This window comes from Emys orbicularis, chromosome 2 (genome assembly GCF_028017835.1).
Source record: "Emys orbicularis isolate rEmyOrb1 chromosome 2, rEmyOrb1.hap1, whole genome shotgun sequence".
Taxonomy (NCBI): Eukaryota; Metazoa; Chordata; order Testudines; family Emydidae; genus Emys; species Emys orbicularis.
Genome location: NC_088684.1, coordinates 35201315 through 35217052, shown reverse-complemented (window position 1 = coordinate 35217052; position 15738 = coordinate 35201315). Strand labels below are relative to the sequence as shown.

The window sequence follows — 15738 nt, the reverse complement described above, 5'->3', positions numbered from 1 at the left end:
TTTAGCAAGAAATCTTCAGTCAATTATAAATGGGGCCATGCTTTCATTAGCGAGAGAAAGGTGTAATTTTTCTTCAAGTCTCAACCATGTATTTTGAAATCTCTTTTGAAATCCACTTTTAATACGAATTTTGAAAAGTATAGAATTTATTAAAATCTCACTTCAATTAAAATACATTCCATTATTTCCAATCTCTATTAAAATCTCAGGTAAAATTGTACATCTGTGAAAGATGTCTTTACCAGGTAGTTAATATTAACAAATGAACATAAAGTGTACTCATTATTTGCTCATCAGCAAATTTGACCTTGCCCCCAGGCTAGTAGTGACAAAACATAGTTACCATCTGTTGGGTGTTTGGTCTATGTGAAATGAATTGGTAATCTCAGTCCAGTTTCTGTCAGCGGTGTGTCCACAAAACAAAAAAATCAGCACAACTGCCACTGACTGGTACCCCATTAAAGAGGTATCAGGACTTCGTGCCAAGGATTTAGTGGCCATAGAGAATACAGAATTATTTTTAACTGGTCTCTTCAGAGCAGAGTTGAGGCCCAATGGCAGGGCAATGTGGGGAAACTTGCATTGTCACTGCCTGTGCTTGAACTATTCAAAGAATAGATGACTCAGGTCTGTAAAGCAAATTTAATGAGTACTAGAATTCAATGTAACATTAAAAAAATCTAACAAACACAACAACATAAAAAGGGCTCTTCTTCCACATATACAAGTGGGGTTTGCATATATAACTTCCATTTCCATTATTAGGAATGGCTGGCTTAAATACCACAACTGGATAAATGACAAAACAGATAATTTGCACATATTATTCCAAAAATATAGTAATATTTTGCATATTTGAAATATATGTGAGCTATTCACTGAGCTGGCAGAATAATGAGAAAAATCACATTATATTTTGCAATACATGGGATAAATTATCTGATAAATGTTATTTGATCATTTCTAATAAATTCCCAGCACAGCAATTGAAGAATAGACCCTAGTTGTAGAATTTAGTTGTAAGATATGAGGCTTTTATTTCATATTACTGTTAGATGATTTTGGTACAGTGTCCCTGATTCTTTTTAAAGGGCCCCTTGAGGATGCCATTGAGGATGAAGAGGAAGAGTGCCTGTCTGAAGAAAATGACATTATCTCAAAAGAAGACTTTCCACTGGAGGAAAGCTTTTCTGCAGAGTTTGAGCCTGAGAATTTGAGTTGTGAAGAAGTGGAATACTTTTGTAATAAAGGTAATCAATGCAGCACAGTGCTTGAGTGAATGAAACCGATACGTGCACATGCACTTGATCAGAAACATTTTGTGGTGTTTGAAATGCAGAAAAAGCCCTATTAATAAGAAGCCCTAAATTAAGAAAATGATCAACTCTTGTTGAGTCATCTTTTAATCTGGTAGTACCATATATACTCGTTCATAAGCCGAATATTTTTGGTAAAAGTGATGCATCAAAGAGTGGGGGTCGGCTTATAAACGGGTCTACACCAAAATTTGATGATTTTAAACTCTATGGAATCATTGAATTGAATATAGAATACATTGTCATTTTGTTTACCTGGCCACTTCCCGCAGCTCCCATTGGCTGGGAACAGCAAACCGCGGACACTGGGAACTGAGGGGCTCCATGCCTGTGAACGCTCCAGGTAAACAAAACGTCCAGGCCCACTAGTGGCTTACCCTAATGGGCCAGGAGCCAAAGTTTGCCAACCCCAAATATAGGGTCGGCTTATGAAAGGGTCATACAGTTTTTGCTATTTTTACCTAACCATCTTGGGGGGGTTGGCTTATAAATGAACAGGCTAATGAACGGGGGAGGGATAGCTCAGTGGTTTGAGCATTGGCCTGCTAAACCCAGGGTTGTGAGTTCAATCCTTGAGGGGGCCACTTAGGGATCTGGGGCAAAATCAGTACTTGGTCCTGCTAGTGAAGGCAGGGGGCTGGACTCGATGACCTATCAAAGTCCCTTCCAGTTCTAGGAGATAGGATATCTCCATTAAAAAAAACAACGAGTATATACGGTGATTACTGCAAATATTTGAATATGATAGATCTGGAACTCAGTTTCTAGAGTGTTGGTAATGAAAACATATTTATCTTAACTATTTAAAACGGACCTCAGAAATCCATCACATAAGACAGAGAGCTGGCAATACAGCAGGCCACTTCATTACTTCCTTGCCCATGTTAGGAAGCTTGCTGTGTTTTTGGATTCTTGAATTAAAATAGTGCTCATTGATGATACACTGTCAGCACTGTGAGGTCAATGATTTGCAGAAAGGAGGGCTTTTAAAGTTGTAGGTGCCCATGCTGTTCCCAATCCAGCTGACAGAAAGGTTTTCCTTTTATGAAAAACTGATTTAACTTTCTTTCTGCTAGATTTCCATTTGATTGTTTTATTGTTTGTCTTTCGCAGCTAAGGATGCTCATCCAATATCTAGAACCGTTGTGGTAATTGTTGGCTTATTAGTCACAACGACCCAGGAAGTTTGGTTTCGGTGATTTTTCTTTCTGTTCTCTTCAGGGCATTGGAATATTTTTTTCTCACTGGGATAGTTTGGTGGTCTCTAGTTTATCGTTCATGATTTTCCTAGGCAAACTGGAACAAGCCTCTATGAGTGCAGTCAAAGGCTTAGGCCCATAGGCTTAGGCCTATAGAGTGCTGGTTGCCATAGAAGTAGAGGTAGGTGGTAGAGAGTGGAGAAGCAAGAAAATACAACTTCTGTAAGTTTCTCACACACGTGACTATGTTAGGAAGTTAGTTAGTTAGTTGATCCTTAGCAAGGATATGGCACGTAGGTGAACAAACAATAAAAGATGCAGTTTTGAATTCCAGAGCTAAATGGGTTATTATACTAAGACCGAACAAGATGATAAATGAAAATACTTTAAAAACACAATGAGCTAAATGCTGTTAACATTAAGAACATAAGAATGGCCCTACTGGGTCAGAGCAAAGGTCCATCTAGCCCAGTATCCTGTCTTCCGACAGTGGCCAGTGTCAGGTGCCCCAGAGGGAATGAACAGAACAGGTAATCATCAAGTGATCCATCCCCTGTCACCTATTCACAGCTTCTGGCAAACAGAGGCTAGGGACACCATTTCTGCCCATCCTGGCTAATAGCCATTGATGGACCTATCCTCCATGAATTTATCTAGTTCTTTTTTGAACTCTGTTATGGTCTTGGTCTTCACATCATCCTCTGGCAAGGAGTTCCACAGGTTGACTATGCGTAGTGTGAAGAAATGAGTGCCGTAGGCAAACACTGCACCCATTATGAGCTCAGTGGTTGCTCATGCTTACTCTGGATATTAGTTTGCTTGGTTGAGTGGAAATATTTGGCCAGACACTGGGATTATTCTATAGTTATTTTGTGATGTAGCTCAAAATCTTTAACTTTCATTTGGATGGTCAGCATGCCAGCTCTTCCCAAGTCCTCTCTGACCTGTCTAGGATGCCATATGACTCCAGAGGAAGGGGAGGGGACTCTGAGAAAGGATTCATATCAGGCAGATGCAGCTATTGCTTTCCACTGTATACTCATACTGCTTAGAAAGTCTACCCATTCTACAGAGCCCACCCCTGAAAATAGTCCTGTTCTGTGTGAACAAATGAAAACATGTGTTTACTTCCTTATTTTATTTGATTTACATGCAATAGTAATTTGTATATTTATAAATCTTGCTGTTTTTTTGAGGGGGACAACAAATGAAAAAACAGGGATGGGAGTGAGGGTCACAGGTATAAAATCAGGGATCTGGAGGGGGACAATGAGCAGAGAACCCTGGACGGCTTCCACTACTCCTCGAAAGCATCCAGGGAGCCAGTGCACACAGCCCAGAGGAACTCTGTCTAGAAACATGACTTGAGGAAGGATCAGAAGTAGGCCCTGCAGTCACAGATCACTCTCCACCCCCGTTTAGCTTCCTCCTCCAGGTACAGTGCCAGGAGGAGGCTGATGAGGAGGTCTCATGACTTTGTAGGGCCATGATTAGGGTGTGCGTAAATCAGGAGGTTTGGGGGGAAATTGGATATAAATGTGCGCCAGGGTCTCCCTCTCACTGCAAAAGGAACAGGTGTCAGAGAATTTCATGAACCACGCCAGGCACCATGCTCATGGCACCATGAAGGAACTGCCAACTAATAGTCCCGGCAGGCTGTGGGACCAGGGTGGAATATGGATTAGCCCACTGGGATGCCTCTCCCTCCTTGGGTAGCAGGAGTTCCTGCCACTTGGTGTCAGAGCAGGACAAAAGGATGAGGAAATGAAGGGTGTGGATCATGAGCACATACAGCTGTTTCCTGGGTGCGGTTAAGAGATGGACTGGCTGTATGTCTCACAGCCGGCTCAGACAGTATGTAGGGGGTGGCTGGGGAAGCACGGAGGGCCAGGGGTCAGGGTCAGGCAGGGAGCACCCTCCCGCAAGACCCACTCAAGGAAAACCACAAGAAGTGGGTGTGAGGGCTGCCCTCAACTCCTGGAGCACAAGATGGGGGACATGAGGGATGGAGAGTTCACATGCACTGGCCAAGTGCCATGGGATTCACCCTGTCCCCCTGATTGTAGTCCATGAAATCTCCAATCCTGGTGGTAACAGCCAGAACCAGACTCCGGTGCATCGACGGGGACTCCCTCACCTGCACACCTAAATGGGGGTTGTGTAGCAAGGGCTCTGCAAGGAGGTCCTCCCCATGAACCTGGTTGCCAAGACTAGCTTCTAGGTCTTGCTGTTACTATGTCTTTAAAAAGGCATCTACTGATACATTTAAGTGAAAAGTTGAAGTTAAGGTGATTCTGTGTAACTAGACCAGGCAGTAAAACAGGTGACTTAAGTTTAGGTATGAACCTGATCATATATCCCAGGAACTGGAAGTTGTAAAGATATTTGTTGATTCTTCACAGTGAATGCCATTTGATTCTTGATGCTCCTTTCTCCAGGTGATATGTATAGTAGTAGTTATAAAAGAAGTTTTAAGCCTATCCACAGCAACTTCTACAGGGAAAAAAATTTAAAAGAAAATTTCTTAGGATAACTGGGCACATAAAATTCCTAATCTCTTTCCAACCGAGGCAGTGTAAAAGAAAAGTCCCACTTTGAAGTAAATGGAGAGCCTATTCTGGAAAAGAATGGAATAGGAGAGTACGAAGGCAGTGGTTTTCAAACTGCGGGTCGCGACCCAGTACTGGTCGTGGAATGTAAGGCACTGGGTCACAGAGGCTCTGGTCAGCACCACCAACAGGGCCGTTAAAAGTCCCATTGGCGGTGCTGGCTGGCTAAAGCAGGCTAGTCCCTACTTGTCCTGACACCACGCTGCACCCCAGAAGCGGCCAGCAGCAGGTCCGGCTCCTAGGCGGGGGGGCCATGGGGCTCTGCGTGCTGCCCCTGCCCTGAGCACCAGCTCCACACTCCCATTGGCTGGGAACTGGCCAATGGGAGCTGGGTGGGAGCGGTGCCTACGGGCGAGATCCACGCGGAGCTGCTTGCGCACCACCGCCTAGGAGTCGGACCTGCTGCTGGCCGCTTCTGCTGCTGGCAGCACGGTCCACGGTGCCAGAACACCCCGCAGCCCTCACCCCCACACCCCAACCCTCTGACCCAGCCCTGAGCCCCTCCCACACCCCAAACCCCTCATCCCCAGCTCCGTTGGGTCACGGGCATCAACAATTTTCTTCAACTGGGTCGCCAGAAAAAAAGTTTGAAAACCACTGGTATGAAGGCATTTAAATGGCTCAGCTACAGTTGAGTTGTGTTGTGTCTCAGAAATTTAGTACTGGTAGCATGAGGCCACATGTTTTGTTTTAAACAAACAAAAGACAAAAGACAGTAGGGAAAAACTCACCTGGGAAGTAAATGAGATTCATCTCGCAGAGTTTCCTTTTCACCCTCCTCCCAGTGGAAGGGTTTGTGACATTATTGAATGAGGCTCAATGTTGCTGATTGTCATGATTTTGTCATGAGTCTCATGCTATTTGGTGTTTTTCTTAAAACCTCAGATGCTGAAATCTAGAGATTACATGATGATTTTTTCCCCATTTTCTACTCTTCTTGGGTGTGGAGGAAAGCTTGAAAATGTGAAGTGGCTCAGAAACCAGAGATAAAGAAAAAAGAATCTAAATGCATTTCTTTGGTGGCCTGACTCGTGATTTTTGAATGCTTGGATTTGGTAGTACTGGAGGCCTGCAAACACACACATCCTGTAGGTCTACATGGAAAGTAGAAAACAAATGGGTAGATCCAGGAACCCTTCTCCCACGATGACATCATGGCTTTTGATGCAGCCATCCATACTGCCTTTGGTTATTTCTGCCTGCTCACCACTCACCACCATAGATGCAAGCAGAATGAGTTAATACTCTGTTGTAAGGGGAGTGTGCCACAGACAGTGACTAGTCCCAGAAGTAACCCTTTTTACCCCTTTTTACCCTTCCAAGTTCCCGTAAAGAGAAGGTAAAAGGGAACAGGGAAGGGTTCTAGTGAGGACCCAGATAGGCAAAGAGCATGTAGCAGAGCTGGTGTTTACCCGCTTCTGTGCTGTGTTATGTATACAGTGTTTACTTTTTAATCCCTTCCCAACCATATACAGGGAAAGAAGAATTGGGCCCAGAGGTTTTAATTATTCCAAATAGGCACTGAAATTAACAAATCATTGGAAAGGGGCAGGACTGAGTTCACATGTTATTGACTTGACTGAGATGGGATACATGGGTGTTAACAACTTGGCTACTTAAGGCATTTGGCAGGAGGGAGTTTTCTGTCAGGCTCTATCTGGCTGTTTTATGGAGAGGTAGCATCCTTGCAACCAGCTTCCCTGATAAAGTCCTACTCCCAGTTGGTCAAATGGTGTGGGAAATAGCCAAAACTTTTAGACAACCAAGCATTCGGATAACAGAAGTGCTATTTTGAGCTGCAATTTCACTGCTATAGAAATATGGGGAATGAAGGGAGTAATGCTGATGTTTACTTAATACTTTTTGAAGCTTGGGATACAATGCTTGTCAGAAGAGACCGATGTCTTCTCTGGGAGTAGGTGCCAATACAACTCAGTCTCATCAGTGTTGTAAATCTGCTGGTTTGTAAGCCCCTCCATTTCCATAATCTCCAACAGTTGGTTGTGATAGGGTGCAATGGACTCATAAAATGTGCTCATTATTTCACCAGTGATACTCAACGGATGAATACTATGCCATTATTTAAACTGGTTGAGCCAGCCATCACTGGTGCTAACAATGGCAAGGGGTTAGTTGAGAAATTATTAGCTGGTGCTTAACTAATACAGGGCTTCATGGGGGACACACTTCATTTGTGTAACTACAATTTTTGTATAAAGGGAATTTGAATGACTGGACTTGTACTGTATGTCCGCCCATTAATTCTGGGCTGGAAAATTGGTTTGACCACAAGATTGCCAGACAGAGAAAGCAAAGGAGAATGGTTCTGCAAAAGTGTGAAGCAAATTAATCAAACTGATTTTGAGTTACATGTCATTAAACAACTTTCCACTTTTCAAATTATGAATTTTGTCTAGTTTTTCTTTTCCATCTAACTCATAAATGGCTTGTTAGAACAAAACACCTGGAAAATTCCCAAACCAAACCAAAAAAAATCTGATTTTTAAACATCAGTTAAAGTTTCTAAATGTCAATAATTGCACTTGTCATCCTGATCATTTCAAGGGATCGAGAACTTAAAGTAAAGAAATGGACATTATTTAAATATAGATGTATTATAAGCAGACTATACAGTTAAAGTTTTCTACTATTTTTATTATAAGTCTCCACAGTTGCTTATAAATAACTTTGTCAGACTTCAGCCATTTTGACTGATTTTTTTTCCACGTCAGGCTGAATTTTTTTGGAAAGTTTCAACAAAAATGGTTCGGATGTTTTTTGAGAATGAAGCCAGAGAAAAATATGTTTTGTCAGTGATAACAAAATAAGATCTAACAACTGCTTCTTTGAGAAGTTGTAGAACTTCCTTGAGCAGGGACTAGAAATTTGACAGGAGGTAGCCCTGGTGTCAAAGGGGTGACTTTTGCTGTCGTAGTGAAAATCCATCCAGATTTGCCCAAGCTCTAAGCCTCTGAAAATTGCTATTTGCTCTTGCCCAGTAATGATTGTTACAAGTCTGATAGTGAAAATATCTGAAGATTCTGTCTACAAGGAGCATGGTAGCCTGAGGCTTCAAGGCCAAAGAAGGACTTTTCCTGCAATTGCTCTTCCTGGTTGCTGGGAGCTGCTGTGGTACTTAGCACAAAAACTGAGATGAAGGAGACAATCTCTCTTGTGCTGTCCTTGCTAACAATAGAGAGCATGGATGAGGAAGCAGCCTGATTTGAATGCAGAGGGGTGAGAGGCAGTGTGGGGACTGAGGCAGGCGGGGTAGTAAAACAGAGTGATAGGAGACTGGGAGACAGGCAGGCTGCAAGTGATTGGGAGACAGGCAGGCAGGGTAAGGATCGGAACAGAAAGAAACCAGGGACAGACTAAGGATGATAGAAACAGAAGTGGTCAGACAAAGAAAGGGGAGGGAAGTCATACTAGGGGATAGGGCAAAAGGGGACAAACTGGAGCTGACAGGGGTAGAAGGGACAGGCTGAGGAAGATGGTGCCTTGTATGTGTACTTGGCTGTGCTACCTGAGGGAAAAATAGAATGTGATCATCTCATCAGCCATGCCCTCGCTCCTCCCTCTCCCCCCAGAGCCTCCTGCACACCGCGAAACAGCTGATTTGGAGGTGTGTGGGGGGAGGAGGAGGCGCTGATCAGCAGGGCAGGAGGCACTGGGAGCTGGGTGGGAGCTGATGAGGGGCTGCTGACGTATTACTGTGGCTCTTTGGCAATGTACATTGGTAAATTCTGGCTCCTTCTCAGGCTCAGGTTGGCCACCCCTGAGCTAATGTCTCTATTCAATCCGTGATTTTTAGTGTCCAGCAAAGTTATGAATTTAAGCTCTCAGACTCGTCATTTGAAAGTATTGTGCAGGTTTCCTTTGAGGCTGAGGACTGATAGGTTACATATAGAGTGATCACTTTGTGGAAAAGTGCTTACCCACAGATGGTGTGGTATTTTTATCTTTTATCATTTCCTCATTCGAGAGCGGACATCTCATTAAAGACTATCATAATTCATACACATAGGGGGACCAAATAAAAGTTGCACAGGCATTTTCTTCCAGACTTTCCCCTACACACACTTACCACAGGAAATCCACATTCTTCTGTCTTCCCGAAGTCCATACCAGTTCTCTCAGATACACTGGTTTTGTACACTGAAAGCAACAGGGGGGAAAAGATCTGTAGGTCTGATGCCTCCTCTATTTCTTGAGGCATCTCAAGTTGTCACACTCATCTCTCTTGCCCTGTGTGGGCAAGAAGCAGTATGATGATGAGGCCTCTCTCAAGGGAAGAGGTATCTAGAGGTCTAGGGTAGAGTGCCTGAGGCTAGGGAATTTTCAGGTGGCTACGTGTACAGAAGGGAAGGGGCAATAGCAGAGAGTAGATGGTGGCCTCTGTCTAGCATTGGAGAATGGGAAAATCATCAGGACAGCAGATGTGGGAATATTCTTGGAGGTGTTAGATAGAGGGAAGAAGCAAAGGGGGGTGATGGGCATCTCTGATAATTAAGGGAAGGAGTAGGAGAATCTGTTGATATTGACTCTGTCATGGTGTAGGTGGGTATTCAGAGCCTCCATGGCACACAATCTCTGATCCCACCTGACTGCCACATTTTGTGGGGCTTTCTAGTTGTAGCTGTGCTGTTGCAGTTCCTTCAATAAACTATCTCATCCCACTGCCCTATTGCTAGAGGCCACATTGACAAATGAATGCTATACATAGCAAATCTGCAGACATTACTGACTGGGAGGGCATTCCTGGCACCCTTAACACTATTGGTGGTCTTCAGGACCCAAAACAGGTGGGTGGTCCAATCATAAACCAGTGGTTGGTAGGGTCCATTATAAATGGTGTATGCTTCATGGTCCCAAAGGCCAGACTGATTCAGATGGTGATATAGCTTCTACCACAGGTGTTCAGTTTATGATGCAGTGGTATATGGTTAGAGCAGGGAACAGTAAGTCAATACTCTAGGTTCTATTGTTTCTTCTACCACAGACTGCTATAGTATGTTAATTTACTACATATTTGCAAAGGGCATGACAAAATGGGGCTCTGATCCCTGATTGGGGCCCCTCATAGGGGATCTGCTTTTCCTGTAGAGGTAGGTGAAATATAGTTCCATCTGGATCTCAAAAATGCTATTCCTGAGTCAGCAAGAGGGGAATGCTTGGGACTGTATGAGCGTTCAACCTTTACAATGGTCTCATCCTCTGGCTATGGCAGTGAAGAATGAGCCTGGAACCTGAACTGAGCTTTCTGCTCATGTACATAATGTTGCCACTTGGCTGCCAGACCAGCTTAGGTCTGGATTTTTTTACTTTAAACCATGTGCAGTCAGGCTTGAGATTCAGGGAAACAGCTGCAGAGTGATTCTCCATATAAGTGTCAATAAACACAACACTAAGTTATTTTCGTTCATACTGGATGTGAAAAGCTATCACCGCCACCATCTATAATACCAGCCGAACATTTAACACCCTGAAAATGATTTTTGTGAGTTCCTTCTACATTCTGGTGTGTATGGTTTTATTTTGTGTGTAAATATTCTCTGCTTCTTTTCTACCTTGCTCTAATGTCTTAACAACCATGCTTGCTGTTTGCTGTGTTTGTTGGATCAGAAAGTAGGTTTAGCTATTTTTTCAGAAACCTTTTTCAGTCAATGTGGTTCTTTCCTCCTCAGTAGTGGCTTTAATGACATATTTTTACCTCCTCTGATTCTACAGCAACTAGAAGCAGGATCGCCATAACGCAGCTCTACCATAATCACTTTGAGCTCAATAAGGAGATCTTTACAGGCAACTTTGTTCTTTTTCTTAACGGGATTAAGAAGCTCAGCTCTTTAAATTCTTGCATATAACACTGACATTTCCAGGGTGTGTTTTGGACGAGGGAGTTCAAAGAGAAGGAATAAAAAAGAAAAGCCAATATGACTTTGTTTTTTACCTTGCTGGAGGAGCTGTTTGTGCAAATCGCCTATAAGCTTATTGACCTGAATCTTTGACTCCTTGTTTTCTCTGGATTTGGCTGGAGTGTAGACACTGATAGAGCACTGATAGAGGTGATTGAACAGCCCCCAGCTTTGCTTGGCACCAGACCCCACACCCCCCGCAGGCCCGACATTATCTTTCCCTGGCAATACTTCTGTTTTCCTGGAGCTCATGCTCCTTTAATTTTTTTTAGTTATTTTTAATTCGTTACATTTTCTTTATGTAGGCTTTCCAAGTAAATGAAGGGCACATTAATTCTTTTTGGTAAGCAGAGATAGGAGAGGGCATGTATATGTGATGATGTGTGTTCATCTCATAGGACAAAAAAGATCGTCCATGCCATGAAAAAATAACACTTTTCAATAATATTCCTGTAAAAAAATACAGTATCAGACTGATTTATTTGTGTATAGATTGGGGGTTCATGGGTAAGGCTTTCCACTCAGCAGAGTGTGGGTTAATTTCAGTTTATCTGCATTCCATTCAACTGAGACAGTCTACTTTTTCTGGCTTTGCTGGATCCTGAGCATCCTCCATTTCTTCATCAGATGCAGCATATGGATCCGGAGAAGTAAGGGATCTCTCATGGCAGCTGTAGAAGGGCACAAATTAGTTAGAATTGGCTCTTTCCATGATGAAAGAAGGCTTTTTTCTTACTAACATATGCCTCCTCCTTAACCCCTTTTTCTGTCATTGCTTTCTATCCCTCTCAGAAGGGCCACAACCTTTTTTTTGATAGAAAAGGAAGGAGATAGCAGAAAGTGTTTGAAGTTATTTTTTCACTAGACTGAAGGGTCTCTGAATAGCAACTGGGAGACTGCTTGTCAACTACTCTGTTCTCCTGCGGTTGCTACCCCGGATGTCATCTCTAGAGGTCAAATCTTGGTCCCACTGAAATGCATGCCAGAGTTCCCAGTGATTTCAGTGGGATCAGGATTTGGCCCTTCGTGACCAAGCACACCTTGCTCATAATCAGGAAGCGAGGGCAGGGTCATTGAACAGAAAACTGTGGGTTGTAGCCCACGAAAGCTTATGCTCTAATAAATTTGTTAGTCTCTAAGGTGCCACAAGTACTCCTGTTATTTTTGCGGATACAGACTAACACGGCTGCTACTCTGAAACCTGAATTTCACAATTAACTAGCAAGCTGGATTTTAAAAAAGCAAACAAATAGAGTTAACTAGAGAATGGCTTTAAAATATGCAGAGTTGTGGGGTGAGAGTAACTCCTGCCTTTTCAGTCAGTACATTTTGGGCTCCTTAAGAACAGTGAAATTGTGAACTTTATCATACCTGTGATTATTTAGTCACCACAACCCCAAAAGGGATTATTTAGTCACCACAAGTACTGTGCTGTCCCCTTTCCTAGAAATTGTGAAAATTTAACTTGACTCACAAAGTAAGAATTTCAAATGAATTAGAGGTACGCTCCCATAAAATATGAAATACACAAGTGGCATACTTTTATCCATTTGCTTGCATAGAGTATTATAGCTGTATATCTGTTTCTGATTTTTTTGGGGTGGGAGCTTCTATCTCTTCCACCCTTTTCATCTGATGTTGTCTTCTCTTCTTGGTTTTGGATGCTGGTGGAGGGTTTTGAGACATTTCATGAGGATTCATTGTCAACCCAAGTCCAAAGAACTCAGTTGTGCACAAGCTTAGCACCCCTAATCAGCAGCTGTGGATGGTGGCAGTAATATAACTCTCAAAGCACTGGAAAAAATAAAGGAGTCCCACATCTATGACCTGATGGGATAAATATTATCTCTGGAAGGATTATGATGGATGACACAGAACTAAAGGAACCATTTACTTGTGACAGCTAATTCTGTCACTTGTTTTGGCACATAAGATATCCTGACTGTTTTTGAAACAGCTAATCAGGATGTTGCGAGTAATACTCTGAACATTCTTGGAATCTGGGAGACAAACTGGATTGGTATGGACTCCCAAGATAGTAGACAGAGTACTAGTTTTTGTTTTCTGATAATCATTTCAACATAACTCATTGAGGAGTGTAGTGGGTTAGTGGTGGTCCCTCCCATTCTGGGTCAGTGGGAGGCCACTCCACCTCACTATGTCACTGGGTATTGCCTAGGGTTGCCAATCCTCCCAGTTTTGCTGGGAGTCTTCTGGAATCAGGCTCTATCTCCCAGAGGCTCACTGAAGCCAAACTGGGAGATTTTAGGCCGCTAAAAGTCCGGCAGGGCTAAGGCATGCTCCCTGCCCACCCTGGTCCTGCACTGATCCCAGAAGTGGCCGGCACGTCCCTGCGGCCCCTGGGGGGACCAGGGGGTCTCCACATGATGTCCCTGCCCCAAGCACCCACTCCACAGCTCTCGTTGGCCGGGAACTGCGGCCAATGGGAGCTGCGGGGGCGGTGCTTGCGGGCGTGGGCAGCGCACGGAGACCCCCTGGCCTCCGTGCGTTGCCAGGCTGCAGGGACATGCTGGCTGCTTCTTGGAGCAGCGCGGGGCCAGGGCAGGCAGGGAGCCTGCCTTAGCCCTACTATGCTGCCACCCGGGAGCTGCCCGAGGTAAGCACCTCTCTCCCAGAGCCTGCACCCCTCAGCCCCTCCCGCACCCCAATCCACTGCCCCAGCCCCGAGCCCCCTCCCAGAGCCCGCACCCCCTCCAGCACCCGAACCCCCTGCCTCAGGCTCAGCCCAGAGCTCCCTCCCACACTCCGATCCCCTCAGCCCCAGCCCTGCCTCAGTCTGGTGAAAGTGAGTGAGGGTGGGGGAGAGCAAGCGACGGAGGGAGCGGGGATGAAGTGAGCAGGGCGGGGCCTCAGAGAAGGGGCAGGGCAGACGGGGTGGGACAAGGGTGTTTTGGTTTGTGTGATTAGACAGTTGGCAACCCTAATGTCTCCTAGAGTCAGGGAATTAGCAGAGCATTGAACAGTTTAAGGGCAGAGCAGTACAAGTCTATGAAGCCTGGCCGTCGGTCATGGTGGGGCAGCAAACAATTGAAGGCTCTGGCCTACAGTCAGGGCAGAGCAGCCAACAGTTAGGGGCTCTGCCCGTGATCTGGGCAGAGCAGCACAGGGGTTGGGTGTCCTAACTCCGGTGGACGGCCAACAAATGCAGGTCTCTTGGCCTAGAGAGGGGAGGCTGCCAATCCAGGGGCGGGGTGGAAGACGGTAAGGGAGCCCAGGCCCACCCGAATCCACCAGGCCCCGACCTAGTGCCCTAACAGTGGTGGAATATTCCAACACTGGGTCAGTGAGGAATTCAGCTGCAACACGCTGACCGAGTCTCTGGTCAGCTGCCCCAGGGCCATTCCCTACCCACTCTTCGGGGTGTACCTGGATCTGTGGGGGGTCCTCTGCTTACATGGGGTAGAAGGCCAATGGCAGTCCCAGCGACTCCTCAGGGCCTTGGTCAGCAGGCAGCTCCAGCAGCTCTGACCAGTCTTCAGCTCGGCAGGGGTCCACTGCAGTCTCCCAGCTTGGGAGTGGGCAGGAGGCGTCTGTCTCCTTTGGTGGCTGTAGCCCAACTGAGTCCAGGACCCACCCTTTATACTTTCTGTCCTGCTTCCTGACTTCCCGGGGGGAGGGACAAGCATGGCCTGGCTCCACCCACCTAGTTCAGAGAGTGGGCTCTCCCTTTTTGGCTCAGAGAGAGGCCACTCCGCCTCACTACAAGGAGATTTAACTGCTTCTTGGTATAGAGGTCGCTGGAGTGCTACACTTCAAATACAAGCAACAAACTCTTTCTAATAAGACAACTTAAAATTTCACTTTGTTAGGAGTAGGCACCTATTACTGAGTGTTATACGGAAAACAGTGTTAGGAGAAGATAATATAAAAAGGGGAAGAGTACAGGATCATAAATGATTGCAATGGTAAATTTAAAAGCCTGAGATGTTCCTCTTCTGTGACTCATGTTCACTCTGCCCGTTGCAAAGGTGGCTGGGAGAGGAATTCATATAAGAAAAACTTAATATTTTTAAAATAGAAAAATAACAGAATTCCTGCTTTAGTGAATCTAGACTATAAGAAGGCTCAGGCACCCCAAAACGGTGTTCTTTGAGGCTTGCCTGGGCCTATTTGAACCCATCTCTCTATTCTAGTCAAGGTTAAGATACCTGGTTAGGATGCCCATGGATGAGGCCCCCACAAAACTGCTTTAAGTCCTGGAATTTCTTTAGAACCTGAGAAATCTCTTGAAAGCGTGAACCTCTAGTTAAAGGTATGTGGCTATTTAGGAATGAACTATAATATCATAACCACTCTCTTTTTATAACCACTTATAATCACACTCTCCCTCTCTTTCCAAGATGCTGCATCTAAAGAAACACATTAATATAGGAAGTGACCTGGGATCACAGGTGGATATGATGCAGGTTAATTTTATGTTTTTACATTGAATTTGACAGTGGCACTTTCTGGTCTTAGTGTTAAATAACATAATTCCCTACCTCAATGATCACTAAAGCTATTGATTAGAACAAATCTAAGAGCTAGATTGTGCCTGATAGGCACAGTCCACTACTGTGCCGCTTTGTACAGCTTATTCCCATCCCTAATCAGTGCTATCATGAAATGAGTAGGGTGGGGAGCATTTCCTACATTCCTGCAGCATTGCCAATTCTTACATCTGATATCTCATGGTATT

General features: G+C 44.6%; 1 protein-coding gene across 1 annotated transcript in view; it reads left to right on the top strand.

Moving 5' to 3' along the window:
* The first annotated feature begins 232 nt into the window (after positions 1–232).
* ZFPM2 (zinc finger protein, FOG family member 2) overlaps positions 233–15738 on the top strand; it is a 350445-nt gene continuing 334939 nt past the window's right edge. The window contains exons 1-2 of the mRNA XM_065398289.1: positions 233–245; positions 1092–1250. Of these exons, the coding sequence (XP_065254361.1) occupies positions 233–245; positions 1092–1250 (172 nt within the window). The remainder of the gene's footprint in view (positions 246–1091; positions 1251–15738) is intronic.